Source organism: Nesoenas mayeri (genome assembly GCF_963082525.1).
Source record: "Nesoenas mayeri genome assembly, chromosome: 3".
NCBI classification, from domain to species: Eukaryota; Metazoa; Chordata; class Aves; order Columbiformes; family Columbidae; genus Nesoenas; species Nesoenas mayeri.
In genome coordinates this window covers 82,238,236-82,263,857 of record NC_137544.1, presented here as the reverse complement: position 1 = coordinate 82,263,857, position 25,622 = coordinate 82,238,236, and the positions used below count along the sequence as shown (strand labels likewise).

The 25,622-nt window shown below is 37.0% G+C and overlaps 1 protein-coding gene across 1 annotated transcript in view; it reads left to right on the top strand.

Moving 5' to 3' along the window:
• The window catches only part of AKT3 (AKT serine/threonine kinase 3), a gene marked incomplete at its 3' end in the record, with an annotated part of 153,099 nt that overhangs the window by 64,234 nt on the left and 63,243 nt on the right, over positions 1–25,622 (top strand). Inside the window, exon 3 of the mRNA XM_080342165.1 lies at positions 23,024–23,149. Within this exon, the coding sequence (XP_080198291.1) occupies positions 23,024–23,149 (126 nt within the window). The remainder of the gene's footprint in view (positions 1–23,023; positions 23,150–25,622) is intronic.

Genomic DNA, 25,622 nt, shown 5'->3' with positions numbered 1-25,622 from the left:
ATAATTTCCAGCTAAGCAGAAGTTGGTGGGAAGAAAGTAGTGGATGTTGTTAGAAGTTTTCAGACCTCTGTAAATCACCCAGTGTAGACATCTGCAAAACTAGAGTTCTTCTGTTACAGATGAAAAAAGCATCAGAAGGACCTCAGGTATGTTTTGATATTGGTAGAGGATGTTAAATTAACTTGTCAACATTGGGCTGACTCCTAGTCTTAGAAAGGTGCTGCATGGTAGATTTTCCTGCCTGTTTCACCCCAGGTGGAAGACCCTCTTTCTTTCCATCACCTGAAGTCTGTCTTTCTTCTAGCATTGTGTATTTATTGGTTTTAGGCCTTCCTCCCAGCTGCGTTCTTACTCCCTAGGCAATCCCAGTTTTTGCTTGTTAAGCTTTTAGTTTGTGAAAAAACATCTTCTCTCAGCAGGTGCTGAAGATAGAATTATTCAGTTCGATGATTAAAATCTGGCAAATTATAAGGTAGGAGAATCAGATTTGAGCTATCTACAGGTGGCACTGCCAGGCTTATGAAATTAGCACATTAGGTTTTGACTTCGGAGAAAAGGCCACTAGACTTACTCATTCTTCTCATTCAACTCACCTGTAGAAATGCATCACTGGTGGAGCATTTGGAACTGCTTAAAGCCAAGCACTGTGTAGATGCCATGAAAGTCTGAGTTGAGAGGCAGGAATAGAAAGACACTTAAATACATTATTTTGAAAAGAATAAAAAATAATGTAGAGGTGCTTTGTAACAAAAGGAAGCATGTGCAGTCTGGACAAATAATTTTTGAAACAAGTAGCTGTCTACAAGCAAGAGTTTTCACCACCCATTGTCTGATAAAACTGTAGGTAAAGTTCTTGTTATTAAAAATAAATCTTGTTAGTTCCTGGGGACAATCTTGTAAAAAAGGGAAATCCTGAACACTGAAGACTTACCATTTTTATGGTGCTATTTGGCAGTTGTTCTTGTTTACCTAGTCACGATGAGTGTGAGATGAGTGACCTGACATTTGTAGGACTATTATTTAATGCAAATATCATCTTATAACTAGTGGCACTTTGATAAGTATGGACTTAGAGTGCATACTGAACTTAAAGGATAGTAATCTTTAAAAAGGAGGCTAGAATCTTACTTCCACTTGAGTTTACAGATTGCAACCGTTGCAATACTGAACAGGTACAGTGGAGAAAAAAACACAAAGTGTAGGAAAACAGCTAATTATAGTAATTGCAGCTGGTTTCAAAGTACTTCTAACAGTTTGTGCATAATGCTTACTTGAAAGCATCAAATGGGCGCTAGTTGTGAAATAGAACACCTGTTTGTTGTTGAGCATGTGTTTATGCAGATGATTTTTGTTGTCAAAGCACCTTGATGTAGAGTAGTCCTGTTTACATTTACATTCTCCCCAAAGGATTAACAGTGTTCTCTCAATAAATTTGCAGTCTATTCTCCTCTCAAAGGCTGCTGTTTGGAGGGTGGTGTGAACGAGGCAACAAGTGCTCGCTAATCACTTGAATATACATAATTAGCGACAGTCTGGTGCACTGGAGTCTTTGTACAACCATAACAATACTGATTGGCAGCAGCAGATAACAATAGTCGTGGCAAGGTGCTATTTGTTGAATATTTGAAGGTGTTTTTCTTTTATATTTGCAGTGGGCATTTTGAGTTAATGATGCTATTATTCGGAAACACTCTTACTATGTTGGGTTAATGCCAGAGTTAAAGATCGGTCATGTAGCCCGTTGTACACAAAGGAATAAGACCTTTAGTAAAGTCTTTGCTTCTTTTGAGACTAAAGTGGCTTCTATTTTGTTTCCTTCCTATTTTTATATTACTGAAAGTCAAACTGGAAGATGTATCTAAAAATCTGGGAGATGGATGTGTGTGCTGATATTCTTTTAGTATTCTACAGTTAAAAGTTTTATGCTTGGCTCTGTTTGGCAGGTTCAGTACTTCAGAAAAATAATCCAAAATCATTCATACCAAAATTTATAGATGACAGACTATGATATAATAAATAACACAGAGAAAATTATCCGGATTGCTTTTCATGTTTTCTGTGTTCAAACAAAACGTTTTCTAATATGGCAAAATGCTTAACATCGGTTTAGTGTAAGGGAAAATAGTAGAAAAATAGACTATTTATGAACATTTAGGAAAGAATTAGATGAGTCACTGTGGATTTGGCAAGGTTAAATTGTATCAAACTAATCAAATTTCTTTTATTTACAAGGTAGCAGTCAGTCTATAGTAGAGAAGCCTTGCGTGTCATATCTTGAATTTAGTTAGGCTTCTGGTATTTTGTGAATACTATTTTCATAAGGAAACAAGAGACACAGACATTAAATGAAACAACTGTGAGGTGATGTTTGTTTCTAAGAGCAAAGCTGTTAGAAAACTATGCTGAGTAATTATTAAAGGTTCAGTGTGAAAATGAATGGAGTAGAATTTTGTTAGGCTTTTTTCCTGACTTCTGCCTAGGCAGTACTTTCATTGATGAGGTGAGAAATGGAAAAGACAATGGTTATTAATGTTTTGACGTGTCTCCAAGATGAAAGGGACTGCAGGTGTGCTGGAGGATGGGATTAGAATTCAGAGTGGTATTGGTAACGTGGAGACCTGGTGTATGAGGAACTGGAAACTATTCAAGGGGAGCAAGTTTGATGTACACTCCAGGATGATCTATTTCACAAAGAAATGGATGGAGAATGGGTAGCTAGCTAAGTAGCTCTTCCAAAAAAGTCCAGGAGGTACTGTGGATCACAAACTGGTTATTAATTATATCTGACCGTTGTGAAGAAGGCAAACACAGGCATGCATAAGCAGTAATAGATGTATGATGCATCTTTCTGCTCCACTGAGCACCTAAGGTCTTAGCTGGATAACTACATTCATTTCTGGATGCTGCAGTTCCACATTATAAAGACTATAAACAGAGACCAGCAATAAGAGTGATCAGTGATTTAGGGAATGTGACCTATAAGTATAGGTTGAAAAATTGCAATTACTGAGGCTACATAAGAAAAGTGATAATATAATCTATTCTTCATGTGTACAACAGAGAGGAGAATAAATTGTGATTTTAAATTGTCGGAAGGCAGTTGACGTACACACTAGGAAAACCTTTTTCAAGTAATCATAACATATGAAAAAGCCTTTTGAGTTGTAGCAGTGGCCCACTAGCCCAGTATTTTGTTTGGAGCAGTGGCAGAGGAGATTCTCTTTAGGGAGAGCTTACAAGCTTGGCATTTTTTTGCCTTTCCCAATGTCCAGACTGTTGTATTAGTAGACTTAGATGGTATATCTCTGTGTGATTCTTCTATTATCCATTCATGGGCTTGTTTTACCTAGTACTCTAACTACTGTATTGTAGTATTTGGTGAACAGCAGTTCTGCATTTAGGTGCTGCCTTTATGGTTTTATAAACCTCAGTCTTCTCCTCTCCAAACTGAAGAACTCTTTCCACCCTCTCTTAGAAAAGGTGGTTGCTCCATTCCCTTAATCATTTTGCTTGCCCTTCTCTGTATTTTCTCATAATTCTGCTACATTCTTCCTGAGATGCAGAGATGAGACTGTGCAGTGTAATGAAGATGTAGGCACAGCAGTATTTTCTGTATCAGCAAAATGACATCCTTTCTCTTGTATCCTTTCTGACATGCCCAGCATTTTGTCAGTTTGTTTGGTTTTTTTGGCTGCTACTGTAGGTGAACTTACAATTTCATAGAGCTGTCAGTGGTGAATCCAGGACTCAACTATAATTTGTGGTTCTAAGATAAACATTGTGAGGCATAGTTTAGATTAAGTTTTTTCCTAGATACATTACCTCACATTTATGTACCTGATGTTCATTTGTCACCTTCGCCTGCTCAGTTTTGTAAGATCCTTCTCTCTCCATGCCATAGATATGACATTTGACTATCCACTATAGTGTAATATCATCTGTGAGCTTTAAGATTTAATGGATCACACCACTGTCCAGGTCATTCATGAAGATATCATATAAAAAGATGCCAGTGTGGATGCCTGGGGGACCTCCTGATTGTCTGTCTTATGCTGAAAAGTGACAATTAAACCTTACATAATTTTTCTTCTTCCTTACCCAGCTTTCAGAATGTATAAGAACCTCTTCTCTAACCCTGTGGCAACTTAAGTTCTTTAATTATATTTGGGGAGGAACCTTGGCAAACATGTTACGCCTACTGGATGCCCTTTCTCCTCGTGTTTATTGTCCCCCCTTGTAGAACTCCATCAGGTTAGCGAGGCAGGCTTTCCCTTCACAGCATCCATAATGCCACTTTCCCAACAGATATGTCTTCTCATGTGCTCTGTGATCTTACTTATTATAGACTCTAGTGACTTGCTAAAAGCAGGTGTCAGACTCTCAGGTAGGTTCTGAGATCCTTTCTAGAGTCTCTTTTTGTTTGAAGTTGTGCTGGCAATCCATCAGTCTTTGAGGTGTGTGGCCATTTGGAGTGACGTGTTCTACTCCTTGTCACGCACTTCTGTGCTTTCACCTTTGAGTTCCTTCAGCACTCTTGACTGACAGTCATCCAGTCTTGGTAACATATGAATTATTAATGTCAGTAAAAGTTTACATTATATCATCTAGCTTTCACTTGTCTGCTACAGGAAATGGTCTGGTTTTGGGTGTCTTTCCAGTGTGTTTAGCAGTAAAAACCAGGGCGAATGATTTGTAAGGTTTCTCTGCTGTGGCTTTATTATCCTTGAGTTCCCTTTATGTGCTTTCGTTACGAAGCAGTCCCACTGATTTCTTGTCTGGCTTCCTGGTTTTGATGTTGAACATCATTTGCAAGAAGCTCTTCAAATTATTTTCTAGCTCTTTAATTTTGTTTTTACATTGCTCTGATGTGTCTTATGGTCTTTCCTTTTCCTCCTTATTTGGGTGAACTTTTTGTTCTTAGTACTGGCCTTTTCCCCATAATCACCTTTTTAACTTTTCCTTTAGGACATCCAGGTGGATTTTGGGCAGGGGGAGGAGAAAGAGGCAGGGAAAACTACTTTATTTTCTTTTTGAATTGTGGCAGCCATTTTTCCTGGTCTTATAGTATTTTCAGTAGTGTTTTACCTGTTTGCAAGGTCTTTGCAAATCAGATTTACTTGGACAGCTTTCCTCCGCTCCAGTGCTAAACCTACTCATGAAGCATTCGGATAGATTCCTGGGAGATGGAGAAATCTTCTGTTAGAGAAATAGTATTGTTAATAGTAGTTGAAAGTAATAATAGTAATTTGCATCCTGTTTGCAGGGGGATATGTGAACCACTTTGAAAGAGTCTAAAAAAGGTTACTGAAGGAAAACCAGCCATCTTGTCCAGGGTGTAGGACACAGTACTTCTCTTAGTAATTAGGACTTCATGTTTTTGCTTAAAGATGCTAGGGCTGAAAAATTTTGAAACCCACTGAGTTAATTAAAATTCTCGGGTTCTTTAGTGCTTGTAGTTGTTGAGAGCTCCTAGTCAAGTTCTACAGAAGGTGGTTTCCTTGCAGCCTCTCAAGATGCATAGTAAGAATACAGAGAAGCAAATTAGCATAAGGAGATAGGAATTACGAGTTCCATAGTTCCATTCCAGTTTCTCTTTTAATATTAAAATTAATATTTACATCCAGGAGAAATAGTAGAGGAGAAAAATAATACTGTTTTCAGCATTGGAGAGAATAGCTTTAGAACATGAAATTCTGAGAGCCTGTGTGGATATTGAGAGGTATGGGATTGCCCTGTCACGAGAAAGAGCTCTTAACGTTTCCCCATCAAGGTTCTAATGTAGCAGCATATGGACTAGTGGAGCTCTATGATTTAATGCTGAATCTAGGTGTATTCAGCACAAAGGTAAAAGTGACTAAGAGAAAGATCTGAAACATACCCTCAGAACAAGGCAGAATGCATTTTGGAAGGTAAGCACTAAAAAAACCAAATAGGTTTTTACAAGTATATGCATAACCCGGAAAAATTCTGTGACCTGTTTCCTTGAAGAGGTCGTACTGAAATGATGAGGTGGTCCTTTTTGTCTTAAAATAAATGATATCAAGAATAAAATCACAAAATGTCCTATACAGATTTGCACACAAGACACTCAGATTAGCAATAAAATGTGAACTTGTTGAGAATTTGTCCAAGACTGGCTCAGAGTGTTACTCAAATGAAACAGTAAAAGTCTAGTCACTCTTTGCTGAGGTCCTCGCTGACATATTGTTTGAGAAACACTGTATCAATATTAAAAGATAAAATTACCCTAGATCCTAGTGCGTTTCCTAGTCCTCCTAGCTGGATACTGCTGTTGTCACTGTTTTGGCACTTTTGCACTCAATATCATGGACAGAGCTCTTATTGAATATGGAGCTGCATCTTGTCTGCTTTGGTGTGTGTACAATCAATAGATATATGTACAGCCCTCCCACTTGTTACTCACATAACCTCATCCTTTAACCAGATGCCCAGTGTGTCAGGGAGAGAGAAGTTTTGAAAACAGTATCCAAAGGATGTTTTATTTTTTGTATCTACTCAGATCTAATGACATGCTGCTAATGAAGGAGTAGGTTCAGACAGACCCTGCCTGGAACATATAGTGATAGACTATAAGTGATAGGACAAGAGGATATGGCCTCAAGTTGCACCAGGGGATGTTCAAATTTGGATATTAGGAAAATATTCTTAATGGAAATGGTTGTGAGGCATTGGAACAGGCTGCCCATGGAAGTGGTGGAGTCACCATCCCTGAGGTGTTTAAAAGGTGTTTAGATGAGGTTCTTAGGGACATGGTTTAGTGCTAGAGTTAGGTTATGGTTGGACTTGATCCTGAGGGTCTCTTCCAACTGAAATGATTATATGATCAGAGCATTCTATTCTATATCCTCCTTGCTACCTTGTGATGAATTTATAAAGACTCGCCAGTTATCCGATCTTGCAGGAAACTGTCCTATTCCTGCCCTTCTCTCTCCTCTGCCCTTTTAAATTTTTTTTTAACCTATTTGACTAGTGGGCTGCGCAAGTGACAGATGGGACAAGGAAGAGAACTGGACTGCAGGACTGGAAGGACGATGCAGGGTTTCTCCTCAGCTAGGTCCACTGAGGTGTGACGAAAAATTGCACCTGAAATTCTCTGGGGGGTTTTGTTGAAACTGGAAGAGGCTGAAAACAGACTTATTTCAGGAAAATGAGAAGAGGGCTACAGTGTTTCTATGGCTCACTGATCATTGATTCCTTAACCCCAATTTATTATGCCCCATATGGGGGCATGTAAAAAGTACCTTAGAGAATGTCCACATCTCTGGGAAACATTACTCTCCTTGGTCATCTCAGATTGTCAGAAGAGGGCTTGCTGTCTGTGACCAATAATCATGTCACTGAATTTCAGTCATTGCCTATCAAACTGTGATCTGTTGGTACAAGATCAAGCTGTCATGGAAATGTAAATAATCTTGGTACAAAATTTAACTGAATTAAACCTTAGACACCCAAAAGAAAAGCTTTTGTTAAAAATGTTTCAGCTGTGCTGCTGATACTTGTTATTCTTGTGTGCACAATTGGTAAACAAAAATACGGAAGACTCTTAGAGGAGATGAAAATTTTTTGTTGCTTTTCCCTGATGGCGAACTCAAAATCCCCAGGGAATGTCAGCATGGAAAAATGCATCCGCATCATAACAGGCACTCATCTGCAGCACGACCCCCGGAAGACAAAGCAGCGTTTTACCTCTCGGGATTAACAAACATGTGTCAGCTTTAGGACTGCTGTTTGGTAGTCAGGTGATAGACTGCCCATATGTCCTCATACCTCATTCTGGCATGAGATTCCACCCCCCCTCTGCCTCTTTGGAATTTGAAATAAATAGCTTTATTCTGTTGTTGTTTGTTCCAATTCTCAAGTCACAGATAGGAAATTTTAAAATATGTTTTAAGAAGTTCTGTACCTGAATTTATTTTTATCACTGTAAATCTTTCTTGGAAAAGCTTCTTTGGTTATCTTTACTGGGGATATACAGAAATGATTATAGAATGTAGATGACTTGCATTAAAGGAAACTTAAGTATATAGATAACTATGCTATAAATGCTCAAAATAAGAAGATGAATGTTTAGGAGTTCTTGAGGCACCCACATGGCTCAAATCCTTTCCCATAGTACAAGGTGGTCCATTTCATGGTGCCATGCTCCCAAATTGCACAGAGAAAGGTTTTTTCCAAAACTTAAAACTTGCATTTAAGTGAAGAAGTGTCCCCATCTCGTTTAAGTCTTTGTCTCTGGGATTTGGACCAGTGATGTGAGGATTTCTTGACATAAGAAAAATAATTGTTTAGTAGTTAGTGTTTTGCAGCAGGGGGAAATGGAAGATAAAACATGGCTTTGAAGTAGCAAGAAGCTAAAGGGTTTAATTTAAAAATAACTACAAGCTTGGAGAAATTGTGGTTTTTTGTCTTTGTAGTACTTTACCACTGGTATTTTAGTACTCTGAGGAAATAATTTGTAGTTCATTTTAAGCAAATTAGAAAATGTGAATGTTACATCATTGTTATGCAAACATAATTATTAAAGGCTGATAGAAGCATTAAGTATGGATTTCCCTTCACTCTTACATGGGTTTCTATATCCATTATAGATCAGATATTTGTATTTCAGCTATTTAGATTTTACCCAATTTATTATTTTTAAAGGGTGTTGCAACCATGATTCTTAAGGAATTCAGTAGTTCATTAAAATAAAAACAAATGACACAACTACCTCCAATAAATGTTTTGATTAAAATGGACATTTCTGAACCTTCTACAGACAATACCCGCTCAGATGTGACAGCATTTGTGACATCACCAGTACAGACTTTCACAAGGATTTTGAAGTCAGTGTTGTAAGTCAGTTTCCATTTGTTTTTATTAATTAGCAAATTGTGGTGTTTACCTTCTACAGGACAAAAACATCCACTAAAACCCTATCCAATTTGTTTAGTTAATACAATAGTAATGCAGATATAATTTTGAAAATTACAGTTCCTTATTGGTCCCTATTATTTTGGTGTCACAAATGTTAAATATTTGGTGTCAGTTAATTATGATAGGAGTTATTATGATCGTGTTTTCTCTTGTATGGAATTTGACTTCTGCGTTGAATAAAATAACTGTAGAATTTGCTGAGATCTATTTAAAGTCATCCTATAAGTTAGTAGACTTCCTTTTGCATCAAAACTATTTTGGAGGCTAAGTCATTAAAAGCTTTTCGGTAATTCAGATTAGGAAAAGAATGTATGCTCATAGTGCAGAAACCATGAAATGCGTGTCTGTTAGAGGAAAAACAGTAACAAACCTCATCCTGAGATTGAATAGATACATTTATATGTCTTACCCAGGTCGGTCATCTTTAAGTTCCATCTTGTGGCTGGAATTTTAGAGTTCATAATTTACAGCTCTGTTTTAAAAGTTTCTAAAGTGACTGAAAATGGGGAAAAAAAAATATGCTAGTAAAATTGCAGGGTGGAGAATTCAGCATTTCTGTCAAGATTTCTTTTAATACAGAGGACTGCAAAAACTTGAAGCAAAAGACTTTTTAACACTTGCCTGAATATTTATTCAGTTGTAATATAACAAAATCATACAAGACAAAATACTGTAAAATATGTATATTAAAATTGAACTGTATTATGATTCGTGTGTGGGTGTTATAAGCAGTTTTATTCATTTTTAAGGCAGTGAAATATTTTAGAAATACGTAGAATCCTGAGGTGAAAAACTTCGGTTGTTTTTAGTCAGCTTCTCTTAGTTTTAGTCTGCAAATTTAAGAAAATATTAACCAAATTGTTCTTAACCTTCTTGACACTGTTTCTAGTATGGCAAGATTTGCATGGATAACTCAAAATATTAATTTATGTTGGGATCTCTGTGTTGCTAGGATTTTGTTAATATTATTAAATTGTAGTGACTACTTCACAAATACATGTCGAAGTATTGTATTTCTAGCTTTCTAGCTTTTTCAAATTGAAAAATCACTTAAAATTCACTATTATTTCCCAGAGTACAGAAATTTGTACATATTCCTTGTAGTTTACATATTTTCTATCTATAATTTCTGTGGTGTAGAGAAAATGTCAGGATATATTTTGACACATAGGTCAGAATACGTATAGAATGTGAAATAGTATTAGGGAAATCATTGGTTTGATATTGCATCAGGACTATTGTGGCATTGTTGCTTAGAGATGCAGTTGATCTTAGAAATTTGAATCACTTGAAACTGATTTTCTGGCTTACCTGGAAAACAAGAATTGCAATCACATGGCAGACCAGCAGTCTGATTAATCCATAGTTAATCTTGCATAAATTCGTGCTGTTGCCCCTTCTCCCTTGCATCTTTCTTGCCTCCAGCCAATTATTCTCCCCCACCCACCTCTCCTTGGTGCTGATAGTAGCCATCCAGTGAGCTGCAATTGTTTTGATCTCATCAAAACCCATTTTCTTGGGGTGTGATTTCAATTTGATCATGTTGTAGACCTGCCTCAGCTGCATGGGATGGACTGCACCCTTCATTCGCAAGCATTTGTCACCTTCCAAAACTCTCTGTGCTGGTGGTAGGTTATATTTAAGATGAACCGAAGTGACCAAGGACTGAGACTTTAATTCACCATCAGTACTCCCAGATTTGTGCTAGGACAAAAATGCATAGCAGCTAAAGGAAGAACCTGCCTATGTTGAATGTTTGCTCCAATTTCCTGAATGTGAGATTTTCATATTTTCAGAAAAAGTGCTCCCAGGAGTTCAGAGGTGTCTCACAGAGTTCAAAGACAGGCTGGCTCTTTCTGAAGGTGCTGGTAGCTGTTGGGTGCCGAATTGGTGGGAGAGAGGCTGGCATTGCCATGGTGCAAACTGCTAGTTACATGGTGATGTGACAGAATCCAGCTAGATCTGTAGATACTGAATGTTCGAAGATTTGTTGCGGAAGTCTTGTGAAAATGTGTTCTGTGAGATGACTGATACTCTACTGTTGGCCATTTGTGACACTAAATCCTTCTGTCATAGCTCTTCCTTTGAAACCAAAACCTAATCCAGTCTTTTACTCCTCATTCTGCTTTTCTCTAACTCCAATTATTTTTTGTGTGTGTTTTGTCTTTGAAGCCCTTCTGTTCTCTTGTCATTTTAAAAAATATAGTTAGCAAATCTTTAATTCGTTTGTTTATCATGGAATAATAATATTTTCAGTGTTCCTAAAATTGTGTACCTTTACAAGTGAAAATATTTTGTTTTCTTTCTTCTTAATACTGCATACTTAGGCAAAGGTTACATTAATTGCTCTTTAGTGGTTAATTTAAAACTCAACACAGTGTGTGGGTATTTCAGGTGATTCCTGTAAGTGCTTACTAATTCGAGTAAATCTTCACTGTATTTCATCTGGTGTTTCTCAGCTCACTAGCTTAGCTCTGCCACTCTGAAACTCTTCACATTCAAAATATACTTGTATAGTTTTACTGCCTGGCAGTACATGCAGTGCTGATCCCACATAATTGTTGTAAATATTAACTAAAAATGTTCCTAGCAGGGAACTGTAGAATATCATGGATTGAAATTTGACTGTGTAATCCTATTTTGCTCCCTTCCTTTTGTCCAGTTTCTTACTTCTGTTCTGTTGCACCACACAGCTTTTTTCTTCCACACCACTGTTTCTTTAAACTTATCAAAAGCTTTTAAAAGTTGAAATAAATTGTCAGTCTTTATCAATTTTATTTTCTTAATGTGCTTAAAGTTAGGTCCAGTATGTATGATGGGCATGATTTTTCTACTCAGAAACGGTGTTTCTTCTATGTCGGTTTGTGTTATGTAAGTGTATGATTAAAAACAGAATTATAAACAGTTTTCTTTGATTACCATCCAGCCAATTGACTTGAATTTTTCAAGTTCCATTTATAATCCCTCAGTTTAACTGTCATCATTGAAGGGTAGCTGGTTTTTGGCAGTAGTTTTCACCTCATAATTTCTTAGTAATTGTGGAGGTATTCTGCCTAGTTCTGGGACTCCTTAGTACTTAGTACTCTTCTCTGATACCTCTTTTTTGATCCAGAGACACTGAAAATATTTGCCTGTTACCTGAAGATTTCTGTTGTCTTCTGAGGTAAAGACTGATATAAAGAAAACATTCTGGTTCTTTTCAAATGCCGTTATCCCCAGTTGCAGACATCATTTTATGTCTGGTTAATTTTTCACTTTATGTGCCTTGCTTGAAGGTTGACTACGTCTGATTTTCTGTAAGCAATACTTCTATGATTTTTGCCATTTAACTACAGTGTCTCCTTTATTTAAAGATGCCCACACTTTCCCTGTTTCACTCAGCTGGTTCCTTATCTTCTGCGATTCCAGGATAATTTGATGGTATGAACAGAGTGAAAAGCTGGAAGAATGTGGTAACGAGCAAGCAGATCCTGAGGGCTGGATGGTATATTTTCCAAATTTTGAAGGTCCTTATCAATGAAGCGTTTGGATTGTTAATAAAAATACTGGAAAATACGATCCAGGAGGAAGACGAGGGTGGAGGTGGGGGAGTGGATTTGAAGTCTTTGTCTCCCTCCCGTGCCCCGAGCTGAAGTTCAATTTCACATTTAAGTTTACGGAGCAATTCCTTTCCCAAGTATGATGGAACTGAGGTATTTTGTGGCTACTGTTACATGGTTCTTGAATTAGTTCCTCTATACTGCATAGATGAAAAAGAAAATAACCTCCCGCTCATGTGTTTCAGAGCCAAGAGCATCAAGGAGTATTAGTGTCAATAAATTACTTCTCTGAACTTTATTATGTGTGATGTTTAGCCAGTTTGAGAGAAATAAAAAATCCTTGAAGTGGACACTGTTTAAATTTGGGGGCATGGGATTTTCTGCAATTAACTAGATTGCTATGCTAGGCCAATATATTAAGCTCAGGCAGTTTCGCTGCTAATTACACACAACTTCTCTGGAGTATCGGATATTCAGATCCATTTTATGAATATGGTAGAGAGAATAACAACTGTAAAACAAAGCACTGTGCATGTAAGTGACTGTTAGCGTGTATTTCAGAAGGGATAAATGCTCACCATATGGTACAATTACTGTGTCCAAGTTTTCAAATTAGCTTCTCTCATCCTCCTTATTACTGTCTTTAAAAAGAGAGGAAAAAAACCCAACATGATTTATCTACTCTGCAGCAGAACTCTTGACGCAAAACAGCAGCCCAGTTCTGTCCAGTTTTTTTTTTCCTAGCATAATAGAGGCTGTCGGACTTTTTTATACTAATTACTGTGTGAGCCTCAGATGAACCCCCTTCAATTCACAGGGCTTTGTTAAGGGAGGAGCTGTCAATGTGTCTGCCCGTTTGCAGCTGTGCTGTGGCTTTAGCTTGCTTAACATTATGCTGCTTTTTAGACTTGACAGAAGGGATTTTTTTTCTTTTTTTTTTCTTTTTTTTTTTTTTTTATTAAGGCAAAGCAGCCTTGTAGCGAAATGGTTTAAGCAGCTGCATTGTGGGGAAGCACAAAGAAGTTATTATTGTGTCTGTTTAGGGGGGTCGGATGGAGGGGGGAGATATTCGGCTGCTGTTGATGCCGATTGTTGACTTGCCATCTGCCAGATAGGGAGAAGAAAAAAATGACAGCTCCAGCAGGGTGTTCAAGAGGTTGTTTGGAGAGACGCATAAACATGTGCAGATGTCGAACTGAATAATGGCAAGAACTTGAGACGGTTTATGATGCTGCTGTTGTGTGTGCATATACAGAATGAATGTATGTGGAGATCTGGTTAGGAGGAGGGTACATATTAATTATCATTGTCCCCCACTGCCTCCTTTACTTCTGTTAATTAGTTCAGGAGTTTAATATCTTCCCTCCCTCCCTTGTTTATTCCTAAAAAGAGCCTTTTCTTGTAGGGAAGAAAACTTTTGATATTTCCATGTGGTGGGTTTTAAAAAACAACCAACAACTTGATAAATTTGGTACTTGTCGAAGTAGAAAGAGTAATGCAGTTATTTCAGTCTCAGACATTTGGTGGACAGGTGCTGTACAAATTCTTACATAGCTTTGTCTGGCTACCTTAAGACTGATACGTTACATACCCCTGCTATTGCATCCTGAGCTTTTCTTATGCAGAAAATGCCAATCGGTGATTGTCTAGTAATATATAGTAGACAAGTAAATGCTAGGGGTTCGAATACTATTAGCAACTAATTTTCTCTTTGGTTTGATCTTATTTTCAGTTCTTTCTTGAAAGGCAAGGAGCTGGTCAGGCATAACTTATATTTTCATGTTTGACAGTTACACATAAATTTGAATCGCTCCATAGGAATAGAGTTTTCTTTCTTTCACTAAAATCTTTTTCTTATTTTTTGTTTGGTGATTTCTGCTGCCGATGAGTTCAAGGGTAATGTGAAAAAGGATACAAGCATGGAGGGAAATCAAGTTAGCCCAAGAAGGCTAGAAAAAATCATTATCTTACCCAGGTGATCTCTTACTTTGAAGAGAAAAATGGAAAATTTAAAATAATGAATTATCTTCTTAAATATTGTGTGCAAATTCAACATTCTAATATTGGTATTGAAATAGAAAATGGAAAATGAAACAGTTTGAGGTTGCAGATATGTGTTCAAGTTATCAGTATATATCAGACTTTTCCAGTCAGTCCTAGTGTGACTTAAATATTACCTGAATGAACCCATCTACCTGTCCCATCAATGCCTCACCAAAAGTAAAGGAACCCCTTTTCTTGTGTCTTCCATCTTAGTTCTAATAAGCAGCAGGACTGTGGGTTATTGATAACAATGACTGCTGATGGGAGCATTTGGTGTCCCCTTTTATCATCACTATGGCTGGATGGAAGGTGTCAGTTTTGGATTATGTCAACTTAATTTTAACTGATAATGCAGATGTGGCTGCCTGCTACCCAAGTACCAGTTTCTGCATCTGAGCCCAGACAGAGGTCGACAGCACTGCACATGGAGAATTGCTTTTTGCCTGTTAGTTGGGTTTGTCTGTTCTCCTGCACAGAATTGTGCTGTTTTCTGTGCTCTCCCACTAGTGGTGTGACATCCAGGTTACTCTGAGTAACATTGCTGCTTACCGTGAAGCACTTCATGCAACCAAAGAGTTCTCCTGATGTGTACAGAGCTGATGGAGCTATTCTTGCAACTCGGGCAGTTTGAGGAATGCTTCTGCTATCTCAGACAGATTGTTTGCAAATGATGTGGGCTAAACGATGAAGCAAAAAGGTTGACTTCAGCAATGTGCTTGAGTAAGAAATGCAGGTGAACGATGTTGGTGTTAGGTTTTTGGCAGATGGCGAGGTCTGGGGCTAGGAGTACACCTAGCAGCAAAGAGAAAGGTCAGAGGAGCTATTTTAAAATTATTGCAATGTGCCAGTTTTAAAAGTGAGACAGTTTGCTTTGCGAAAACATGCTAGCAAATATACCAGTTTTAAGAGGAGAAAGTCACATAATTTTTGTCAACACATTAATCTGTCAAAAAAACCTCAGCTGAATGATAATGCTGTTGTCAAACTTATCATACTCTTTCGCAAACAATGGAAAGTTTGAGATTTCTTGTGTAAACTAGAGTTGGCTGTTTTACCAAAAGCTCTAAGAAGAGAATATTAAGATTTTTAATTCACATTTTCAAGATGCATTTACAATGTAATAATCTGATGTACCATATACATTTGTACATGAATTTAAACTGTTGCTGCTGTAGCTGACTGTCTTACTCAGTATAATTTATAGATGAACATTTGTATGCTTGTCCTACTCTTAAAATATTTTCAAAATCTGAAAAAAAAATCCTTTGGTCTGCTAGTACTTGATAAAAACAGAAGAAAGTCATTTTTTTTCTGTTAAACAAAGTACCACTTGATGCTGATAGTCTTATAAAAATATAAATATTTAAAAGTACTGAGAACATGAAGGTTTTTTGCTGTTAAAAAAATTATGTGAGGTGCTATTCTAAATGTGTTTTTTGTATTTACAACAAATATATCTCCATATTATTAAAAACTACAGAGCTGCTTTGAGAAGCAGCAAAATAGTGTAGCATTTAGGACTTTGATCCTCTAAAGCCTTATGCAAGAGATAAAGTTTTAAAATGTGAGCAGTGTCCCTAAATGTTTTCTAGGATATAGACCTTGGCTTTCTATTTGTGAATAACAGGAATATTTAGAAAATATTGATCTTTGTTGTTGTTCAGGGATGCTGGTGCAATACAGGTCTCTGTTTTACCAGACAGCATGTGTTAATATCAACTTCTGTTTAGTTTATTTATTGTTCTAATTCTTATCCTTCAAGACTGAGGGGAAAGTGAGGGTGATGTTGAGACTGGCAAGTTTTTCTTCCTGTTGGCTCAAAATGGACATGGAAAAGGTCAATTCTCAATTTGCCAGGATGTCAGCTAACTCAGTATTTCTGGTACAATTTTTTAAAAAGACAAAATTTTGTGCATATGAGAATTGATTATGTGCTGTGCACATTTGTTTTCCATGAGATGCCAAAACACATCCACAGTTTTTTGTGGATATTGTAGATGTCCAGTTTGAAATCTGCATTGATGTTTGAATAGCGCTATGTCTCTCTGTTATTGAATATTTCCCTCTAGATTTTTAGATATTTTAGATAAAAGATTATTAATGCAACAGGAAAGAGTTGAATAAACAGCAGGAGCTGAAGTGCTGTTGCATTTACACAAGAGAGGACACTGACTCACTCCAGTAGTTGCAATGAAAAACACAGGGTGGGTGGTGATATGAACCCCAAAGAGCTTCTGGCTGGAACACTCCGAGCCTGGAGGGGAGAAAGCCCATGGTAAGAGCAGGGGAGAACTGCCTGTGGAGAGGCTGAGTCCTCCCCTTTGCGTTAGAGGTGCATGCTGAGCCCACTAAGAGCCGCTCTCTGGCTTCACCCACCTGGTGACTCCACCTCTCCGCTTGGAATACTCTGTTTTACTAGTGGGGGCCCTTGATCGCTACCTCCTCCTGCGTCTGGACAAAAGTTGCTATCCTTTGCCCACTCTTCAGTGCCTCTTGGCTGGCACAGAGAAGAGGGTTGTCCCTTCTTCCCTCTCCCCTTGCTCAGCTGAGGAACTTCTAGAGCTTGTTCCCAAGGCTGCTTACTGCCTTCTGGAAAGTCTTTACATCTGTGTGGTCTTCACTGGTGTCTGGCCACACAGCTGTGAACAGCTGAACAGAAATTGACCACTCCTTATATCTGCACTGGATCGTTGTCATGTAAAGGACAGGGAAGAACACTTGAACTTTTTCAGATTCATTCCCCAGTTTGCAGGGACCTCAATGGACCTTAGCTGTGGTATAAGCTGGTGCCCACACATGGCATGAAATTGCTTCCTACTTACCAGTTGTGACTGGAAAAATTAATTTGTCTAATGTAAGTACAGATGTGCTCAAAATGTCATTTAGCATTACTGGGGACTGTGGGGAAAACAGTTAGCATAAATAAATAATTACTGTCTCACAGTATAAAAGACAATCTAAAAGCATTAGTTCAATATTCTGCTTTTCTTTGAACTGCCAGCAAATACTTGGAAGGGTGTACATAATGAAAATAGCTTTTAAAATGCTAAAGTATGTTAGAAAAAAAAATAAATCACAGTTTTGTTTAATTTTTTGGTATGCAGTTAGATTTCGTCAAATCTTTTGCATATTGTATAATTACACATTTACCTTAGATCGAAGGACCTATATCAAATCACGGGGCCAGCTATTCTTTTTAGTTTTTTAAACATTTATTTTTTACAGTAGCTTTGCACTGTATTATAGATTTCTTATCATGAATTCAGAAGTAAGTTGATATTTTACAGGAGCGCTTTACGTTTACTAGTGTCTACTGACTTAATCAAATAGTCTGCTGGTGCTTCTAATCGTGTGTTAGGTAACACTGCCCTCAGAGGGCCAAGGTAAGTAAATTCAATCTCCAAACCACTGGCATTATTGCTGATATTTTACTTGACCTGAAGTTGTTTCTTTTAAAGAAAAATTGCATATGGTGAAGTTTGTTTTTTTTTACTTTTATATATTTTGTTTAATGCTTTTAGATAAATTTAGTTTTTTCAGCTCTGTTTATGAAATGCTGGTGTAGGGGAACTGGAGTTGGATTTAGGAAAAAGTGCCTTAAAAAAAAAAGAGAAAAAAGAAGGGAGAACAACATTTGTGTATTTTTTATATTAAATCCATTTTAGTAAATTGACAAAATTGACAAGAATTTACAAGAGGCAGATTTTTGGTGTTCTCTGCTCGAAGGTTTGTGGTGGTGTGGGGTAGTTTTTCTTTTCTTTCCCCCAACTCTCACTCATGTCTGTGTGGCAGCTGTTGCTTCTTTTAAGGAAGCAAGTTTTTGAACTCAGGTTTCTGTTGCTTATCAGCACTGTATATTAAAGACATTTCCTTCACACCTCTAAAACCATTTACATATTGAAAAATGTAGATGTTTTGCAAAAGTGATTTAAAAATTAAGTTTTTAATAATAAGATTAATTTTAAATTACTGAATAATTTTTCCACAATTACTAAATTTCCATATGCTTAAGGATTATAAGTGGTGAGACTAACAATAGCAACTGTGGAATTTGAGGTGAAGTACATGATTGAAGAGAAAGTTTGAGCTCTGAGGTGAAGTAAAAAAATAACGAACTTTAGGTGATACATTTAACATGGATTTGTTTACTACTTGCATGGTTTCTTAGAACGCTGTTCTTTGTGAAGCAGCTCAGCAGTATCAAAACTACAAATGTTGCATCACTAGAATAAACATATTTTCTGAAATATCCTGAAGGCAGGATTCTTGTTACTATCTGTCAAAGGCAAAAAAGAAAAATCATTAAGGTTGCAGTACAGAGGCAAATACAGATCCAGCCACGAGGGTTGTGTTCTAAACAAACCTTCATTAAGCATTCTCTTTTACTGTTGTTAGCTAGTGTATTATTGCATACAGTATTAATTAAAGAGTTGCATGTTATGAGGGTGCATTTAACATGAAGATCAGATTGCATTTTCGTGTGCTTTCAGAAAGTACTGCTGTCTTATTTCATCTTTTGGGTGTATTCTCTCAGCAGTTATTAAAAAATCAGACTCAAACAACCTAAAACTGATTCTAAATTTGTATTTTGTGTGTGCATGTATGTATTGTCTATGTGTATCTGCAAGATACATACTCTAGTGCCCCTTTTCTCAAGTAGCTTAAAAAATTTTGACTAGAATTAAAATCATGTAGGAATTACTTGGCTTTCTTTGCTGCAGTTGTTGAAATTAGAGACCTCCTTTTACTGTCTAATAAACAGATCCTAAAAGAACATGTTTTTCAGCCTAGAAGGGTGTAAATTTAAGCAAAATAATAATTTAGCTTACATTAACTCAGCAGGAAGCAGGGTACAAACTGATTAATTTTCTATGGCAGATCCACTGATTTTTTTAAGTACCACAGCTCCATTTCATGAGATTGTCAGGTTATCTTGCGGTTTGGTTAGCCTGCCTGGACTTCTACTTTCTCATGGAATTTCTTTTCACTTGAATTAATGAATTTCAGATGTAAATTTGCTGTTATTTGCTTGTGTTGAAGTATTTGATAAACAAACACTCCAGATACCTTTGCATAATGTAATATTGCTCATACTGTAAAATAAACTTTTTTTTTTCTTTTAATATGAGGCTGGTAAGTTAGAAGACGTGGAAGTGTTTTTTCTTTTCAAATACTCTGTCTTTTAGTATGTTTGTATGGAGAATTTATCTTTCAAAGCAGTTCAATAAGCACGTGTCTATTAAGAACTATGGACTAAAATGTTTTTCTGTCTTTAAGAAGATAATGTAGAAGGAATGTGGTTATAAGAGAACGCTGAGAGTGCATCTTGAGAGCCATTAAACCACTTGAGCAGCTAAGTGAACTGTTCACTGATACCGCTGTTTACTTTAGTCTTCAGAAGTGTTCACCCATTTGTTAATTAAATGACAAAATAAATAGAGGACAGATAATAAATATTCATGTATAGGCCTTGAAGAGGACTTGGAATATTGGTCATTTCAAGACAAAACTAGGATTTTTAGTGTGTGTGTGTGTTTGTATGAACATCTTGAAAAAGTAGTCTGCCCGTGATTCATGTTGAGGAACCATTTAGGGGAAATATGTCTGTGAAAGAAATATATGGATCCTTATGAAGCCATAGTGTTTTGCAATTGCTTTTAAATTACATGTCTTGTGTTTGGCTATAGTTTGCAGGGTGAAGACAGAGGTACAGCTGTGCTCGTGGATAAACCGGTACTTAAACGTCATTCAATATTTATGTCTTCTGGTGATTAGCTTTTGTCCAAAGTTGCTAGCTCTCCTCAGAGGAGCTTGGAAGTGCTAGTCATACTCTAATGGTATTTCTCCAAGCAGAACATCAGCTGCATAACTCAGTAGATGATAAAAGATCTGTTTGGTTTTCTGATCAAGAGACTCTGAGTACCTAGTTGAAGGCAAATGCCAAAATGTTGTCCTAAGAGGAGGAGAGGGAGTGAGTGATGAGGGAAGTGTGCACTGGGTCTCTAAGGGCACTGCTAGAACTAACTCCTTTAGTTTAGTTTAGGTTTGGTTCTGGAGAGGGTGTATGTGAGTAAGCGACGACTTCTGTTCTTTCCCCAAGTGACTAATGGGTGTACTCGCCCTATCAGCTCCTAATCCTAGGGCAGAGTCTGCTTATCTCCCTGTCCAGTTTATTCTGTACAGAAAGGAGGACTCTCTTTGAAACCAGAACTGTTGGATGGCTGACCTGTTTTAAGCATGTTGGTCTTCTCTCTCCATGCTGTTCTTGAAGTCTTCTTTAGCAGTTTTAGGTGCCTGCCTTTCCAGTTAACGCACCTTCTAGATAAGGCTAAGATCTTGATAGATTTTTAAATCTGGTCACAGGTGCTTTCTCTTGTAACTGTCACTCACTGTTACAACAGTTTATTAGAATTGTATGGTCTGTTTAAGAAAGCAACTAGGATGTTAATACTTTAAAAACTGATTTTGGATGATCTGATATATAAGGTTTTGTTTTGGCTTCAACTTTTGAGCCCGTGCAGATATCAGCAAATTTGTCACAGGGCATATTTTAAATGTTCTTAAAATGTGAGTCGCACCTTTACTTAGGCCTATGATTATTTCATTTTAATTTATTCAGCAAACTTAGTTCAAGAAATGTCTTTACCTTTTCATGTAATGATGATATAGTTTTTCACTGTTGTTGGTATTAAAGTTACAAATTTGTTTTCCCACACTGCACTTGTGGGAATATCACACCTGTGGGTTTTTTTTGTTTGTTTTGTTTGTAGTGATTCTTTACGTTATTATTTTATGGTATTTTTAAATGTTTATTTTCATTACTTGCTTTTATGTTAGCTGGGATTTCCCATTGAGAACTCAGTTCAGACTGGCAATGTCAGTTATGACGTTCCCAGCTGAGCTAGCACCAGAGATCAGAGACAGAAAGCTTTCAGTCAATACAAATGTAACTAGAGCTGTATGTGCTCTATTAATTTTATGGTCAAATTAAGTAACACTTTGAATTTTCCAATTTTCTTTCTATTTATATGAAAATGTCTAGATAGCAAAACCAAGCAGGTACCTTGCTATCTAGAATTGGGGCTAAATAGGAAGAGTTCTGCTACTGAGGGCCAGGAAACACACCTCAGCACGAGTAGCCTGGTGTTCATTTCTCTCACTCTTTCCTCTTCTCCATCTCCTACTCCCTAACCTGGTTCTTTGCTTAAGTACATGTTGACATTCAGAAATGTTAGTGGCTGCAGTTTGATTTAAGCCACAGGCATCATCAAAATCCTTGAAAGTTGTGATCAAGTTCAGCAAGGCCACATTAAGAATTCCCATTTTGAACTTCAGTGACGATTAGTTGGTTGCTCTAATGGATAGGTGAAAATGCGACTAGTGAATTTTTAGATTAACCGTTAATGGAGTAATCTCCATGTCAGATGGATGTAGAGTTCTTTCTGAACTTTGAATTGTCTAAATGTTACATAGCTATTGTACAGTTAACAGGGTGCTGAGGTGATAAATGGCACTGAAGGGCTGGGCTTAGCCCCAGAGCAGGTACTGGTCAGGTCTGAGCCTTTAGCAAATGGTGAGAAATTCTAGGCACAGCTGGAAATTCTCCTTTGTTACATACACTTTCTTTCTTAAAATGTTCACTAGTATCATGATGAAACAATTACTTACTCAGAGTCTTAGTAAGTACTTGTGCAAGTGTGATTTACTTTGCAGAGTTGATAGAAATTAAAGACGGGGGAAAGTTGGGCAGATCTAAACTCAACTGTATTTAACTGAGTAATTGCACTTTAAAAATGTTGGTGAGATTTTTGTGTAGCATTGTAAAGTATAATTCTATTAAAGAAGGTTTTCACCCTTTAATAGCAAATAAATGGCATTAATTAAGCTGTTATGTCTTTGTGGTTCTGTTCAGTGTGTGTCTGGTCCTGAATACCAGAATCTTTTACTTGGACTGGGGCAGGGGGAAGGTGGAGGTGGTGGGTTTATTGGTGGACTTACGTCTTCAAAAGTAACTGCCTTTTTCTTTTTTATTCCTTTTGCTTTCAGATATATTTAAGTATATTTTGTGTAGGTTCTCCCATTACCCCCCATCTTCTTGTATTTGCTTAGTATATGTTTTGAGGATATTAATGGGTTTTGCTTTATCTCAGCAGGATAAATGTTGTACCTTTTTAGTAATTTAGATTTCAAGCTGTAGTGCTTATTTTTGCCTGCAGCAAATTTTGAATTGTTTATAGGTGTAAAGGTGTAGGATTTTGAAGAGTACCATGTGATAAAATTTAGAGTTATAGAATATTACTGTACAGTGCTTTTAGCTTCTTATTGCAGAGGCATCATTGTATAGTCCAGGTTTACCACTGCGATTCCATTTTCTCTTTTTTTGGAGAGAGTTAAGATTTTCTCTGTAAATTGAAACTGTCTAGAAAGTTTTTGGTATAATTAATGTTAGGCACTGATAATATTTTTTTTCTACAGTACTAATGAACATTTTTTTTCTGCTTTAGGAGAATATATAAAAAACTGGCGGCCAAGATATTTCCTGCTAAAGACAGATGGCTCTTTCATAGGCTATAAGGAGAAGCCCCAGGATGTGGATCTGCCATATCCACTCAACAACTTTTCAGTGGCAAGTATGTATTTCCAATATTTATTATTCTCTCAGCATATTGACAAAATATCTGCTACATATTGCTTCATGTGTAGTTCAGAATTTATTGGTAACACTGGAAGTTTGATGCCATGTGTCAGACTAGTGCACCACTAGTCTTATGTTCAGTTCTACAAGGTATCTTTATAAGAGCACTGAAGAATTAACATTGGTTGGTTTTTGAGTATTTTTGGAAGTTCAAGTTCTCATTTGTCTGTGTGTGTGTCTGAAGTGTCCATAACTAGCAAAAATGTTTGACAAATGATTATTGTAATGAAAAAAAAAAATCCTGGAAAGCTTACCTTTATTCAGATAATTGACCTCTTTTCTCTTTTTCAGTAGTATCTCTGAAATCACTTGAAAACTCAAATTAATTAGGAAATTATCTAGACTGTCAAATTACACAAAATCATGCTAGATTATTTTTCTCTTGGATAATCAGGTAATCAGCTCTCCAGCCTGGTTAATCAGTAATTTCAAGCAATCAGACAATTTGCATATATTAGCAAAGCTACGAAGTGTGTATCTGTTGGATAGAGTGAAGACATTTTGATTTCTTGTTTTCCAAGAACGTTTCTAAAAACAAATCTGTAGGGTTTTTTTGATCTGTCAAAATGAGATTGGTAGAAGAGTGTTTCTGAACAGAAATAAAAGTATTTGAGGAGCAAAACTAAGGGTGCAAAAAATCTCCTGGAGTATGACTTGTGGGTATCATAGCTAGAAACTTTCAAAGAAACACTAGAAAATTTACCCAATTTCTTTCAAAATTTTATTAGTGTACTGCAATACAAGAAATGGAAGTGTTTAGTTCTGTAGAGGAGTATTGGAGCCACAAGTGCATGTGCACTTAAAGAAAGAGTTCCCTTCATCTGCATTGCTGAAGATGGAGCAAATGCTACTGAGACTGAATTAACCTATTTTCTTGATAAAATTGTTATTGAGATTGACTCAGCCTTCATATACAAAGTAATTTGGGTATTTTATTTGGTAAGTAGATAACTTGGTGCTCCAAGCCCATGTCTTGTCCCACAACTAAAGGAGGAAAACTTTGCATATTCTGATTGTGACAGAAGTCTTACAAATTTTATTGGGTGTGCAAACCTTCTAATAATATTAGAGGCTCATTTTGTCTAGTTGCTATCCACCATAAAAAGCAGCGATGTGTTCAAGTTGTTCAGATGAGTAGGTCATTATTCCATAGCCATTGCTCAGGATATCCTAACCTACTCATTTATAACACTTGGTAGTTTCCCGGATACCTCTTCCCTGGTGTGCAGCAGAAAGAACATGTGTAGAACTACAGTAGGGTTTTTTGTCCTGCTTTACCATGTTCTTCCTTTGATGCAGCAGCTAGAAGGATGATCCAAACAGTTCTGCTAGGCGATGAAACACATAATTAGCAGTTAATTCCAGTGTGTTGATACTGGTGTTTGGTGGGTTTTTGTTTTATTTTGATACCTGGAAGTTATCTTATGTGATTCTGATTAGAATGCTGCCCGTGAACTTTGCCTTTATGGAAATGGGAAGATCTGATATTGTTTTCAAAAATGACGCCATCCACACACCACAACCCACTTCCTCCCCCCGCCAAAAAAAAAAAAAAAAACAACAAAAAGCCTCATTTCTGCAACTAGCGAGTCCCATAGGTCTTATTCTTAGGCAATGTAAGCTAAAGGAACAGGCATGCAATATTAGAAGAAACACAGTTTTTCTAAGCAAGATGAGGTTTTTCTGTTTTCTGGCAGGAAAAGGAGTACTTTAATCAGAAATGATTGCTGATCAGTGCAAGATCAGGGAGATCTTCTCAGTCATAAAAAGAATCCCATAAAATTAAGTGAAGTACCTATGTAGAATTCACAGGATGAAAAGCAAAATTGTATGGTATTACACTCTAAATTGCAAGGGACTGTAAATTTTTCATCATCTATTTTACCCGTCTGAAGATGAGATCATCAGTAGAGCAAACAAACAAACAAAATCACTATATGAATGAATCAGATCTCATGAGCAGTACCTGATAAATGTCAAGAATTGGTCCCGTGGCCTCTGATGCAAGAGTTCCTGAGCTGCTGCAGTAGGTTTGTGGCCACAAGCAGTGCAACATATTTTTCCTGTAATAGTGAAGTACATTTTTCATAAATTACTAGCCAGGCAGATGGAGTGTGAGATCACTGTTAATACCATCTTGATTAGGTTGGCAGGGACTTAAAGATATGTCTTTACAGTCCTATCTTCATGTAATCTTTGTAGCTATCTGTAAAGTGAAGAGTGTGGTCTCAGTCTACTTTTTGCGCTCCAAATGATAGACGTCTTTGGCTCTTGCTTACAGCTTGTTATTTAAGCAGAAAAGGCCAAGGCTGTGGTATTATTTTCATAATACTGTTGGAATTGAACATTGGACAGTTTGCACAGCTCTGCTTTGTGTGATACTTGTTCTGTAGTTTAAAACTTTTGTG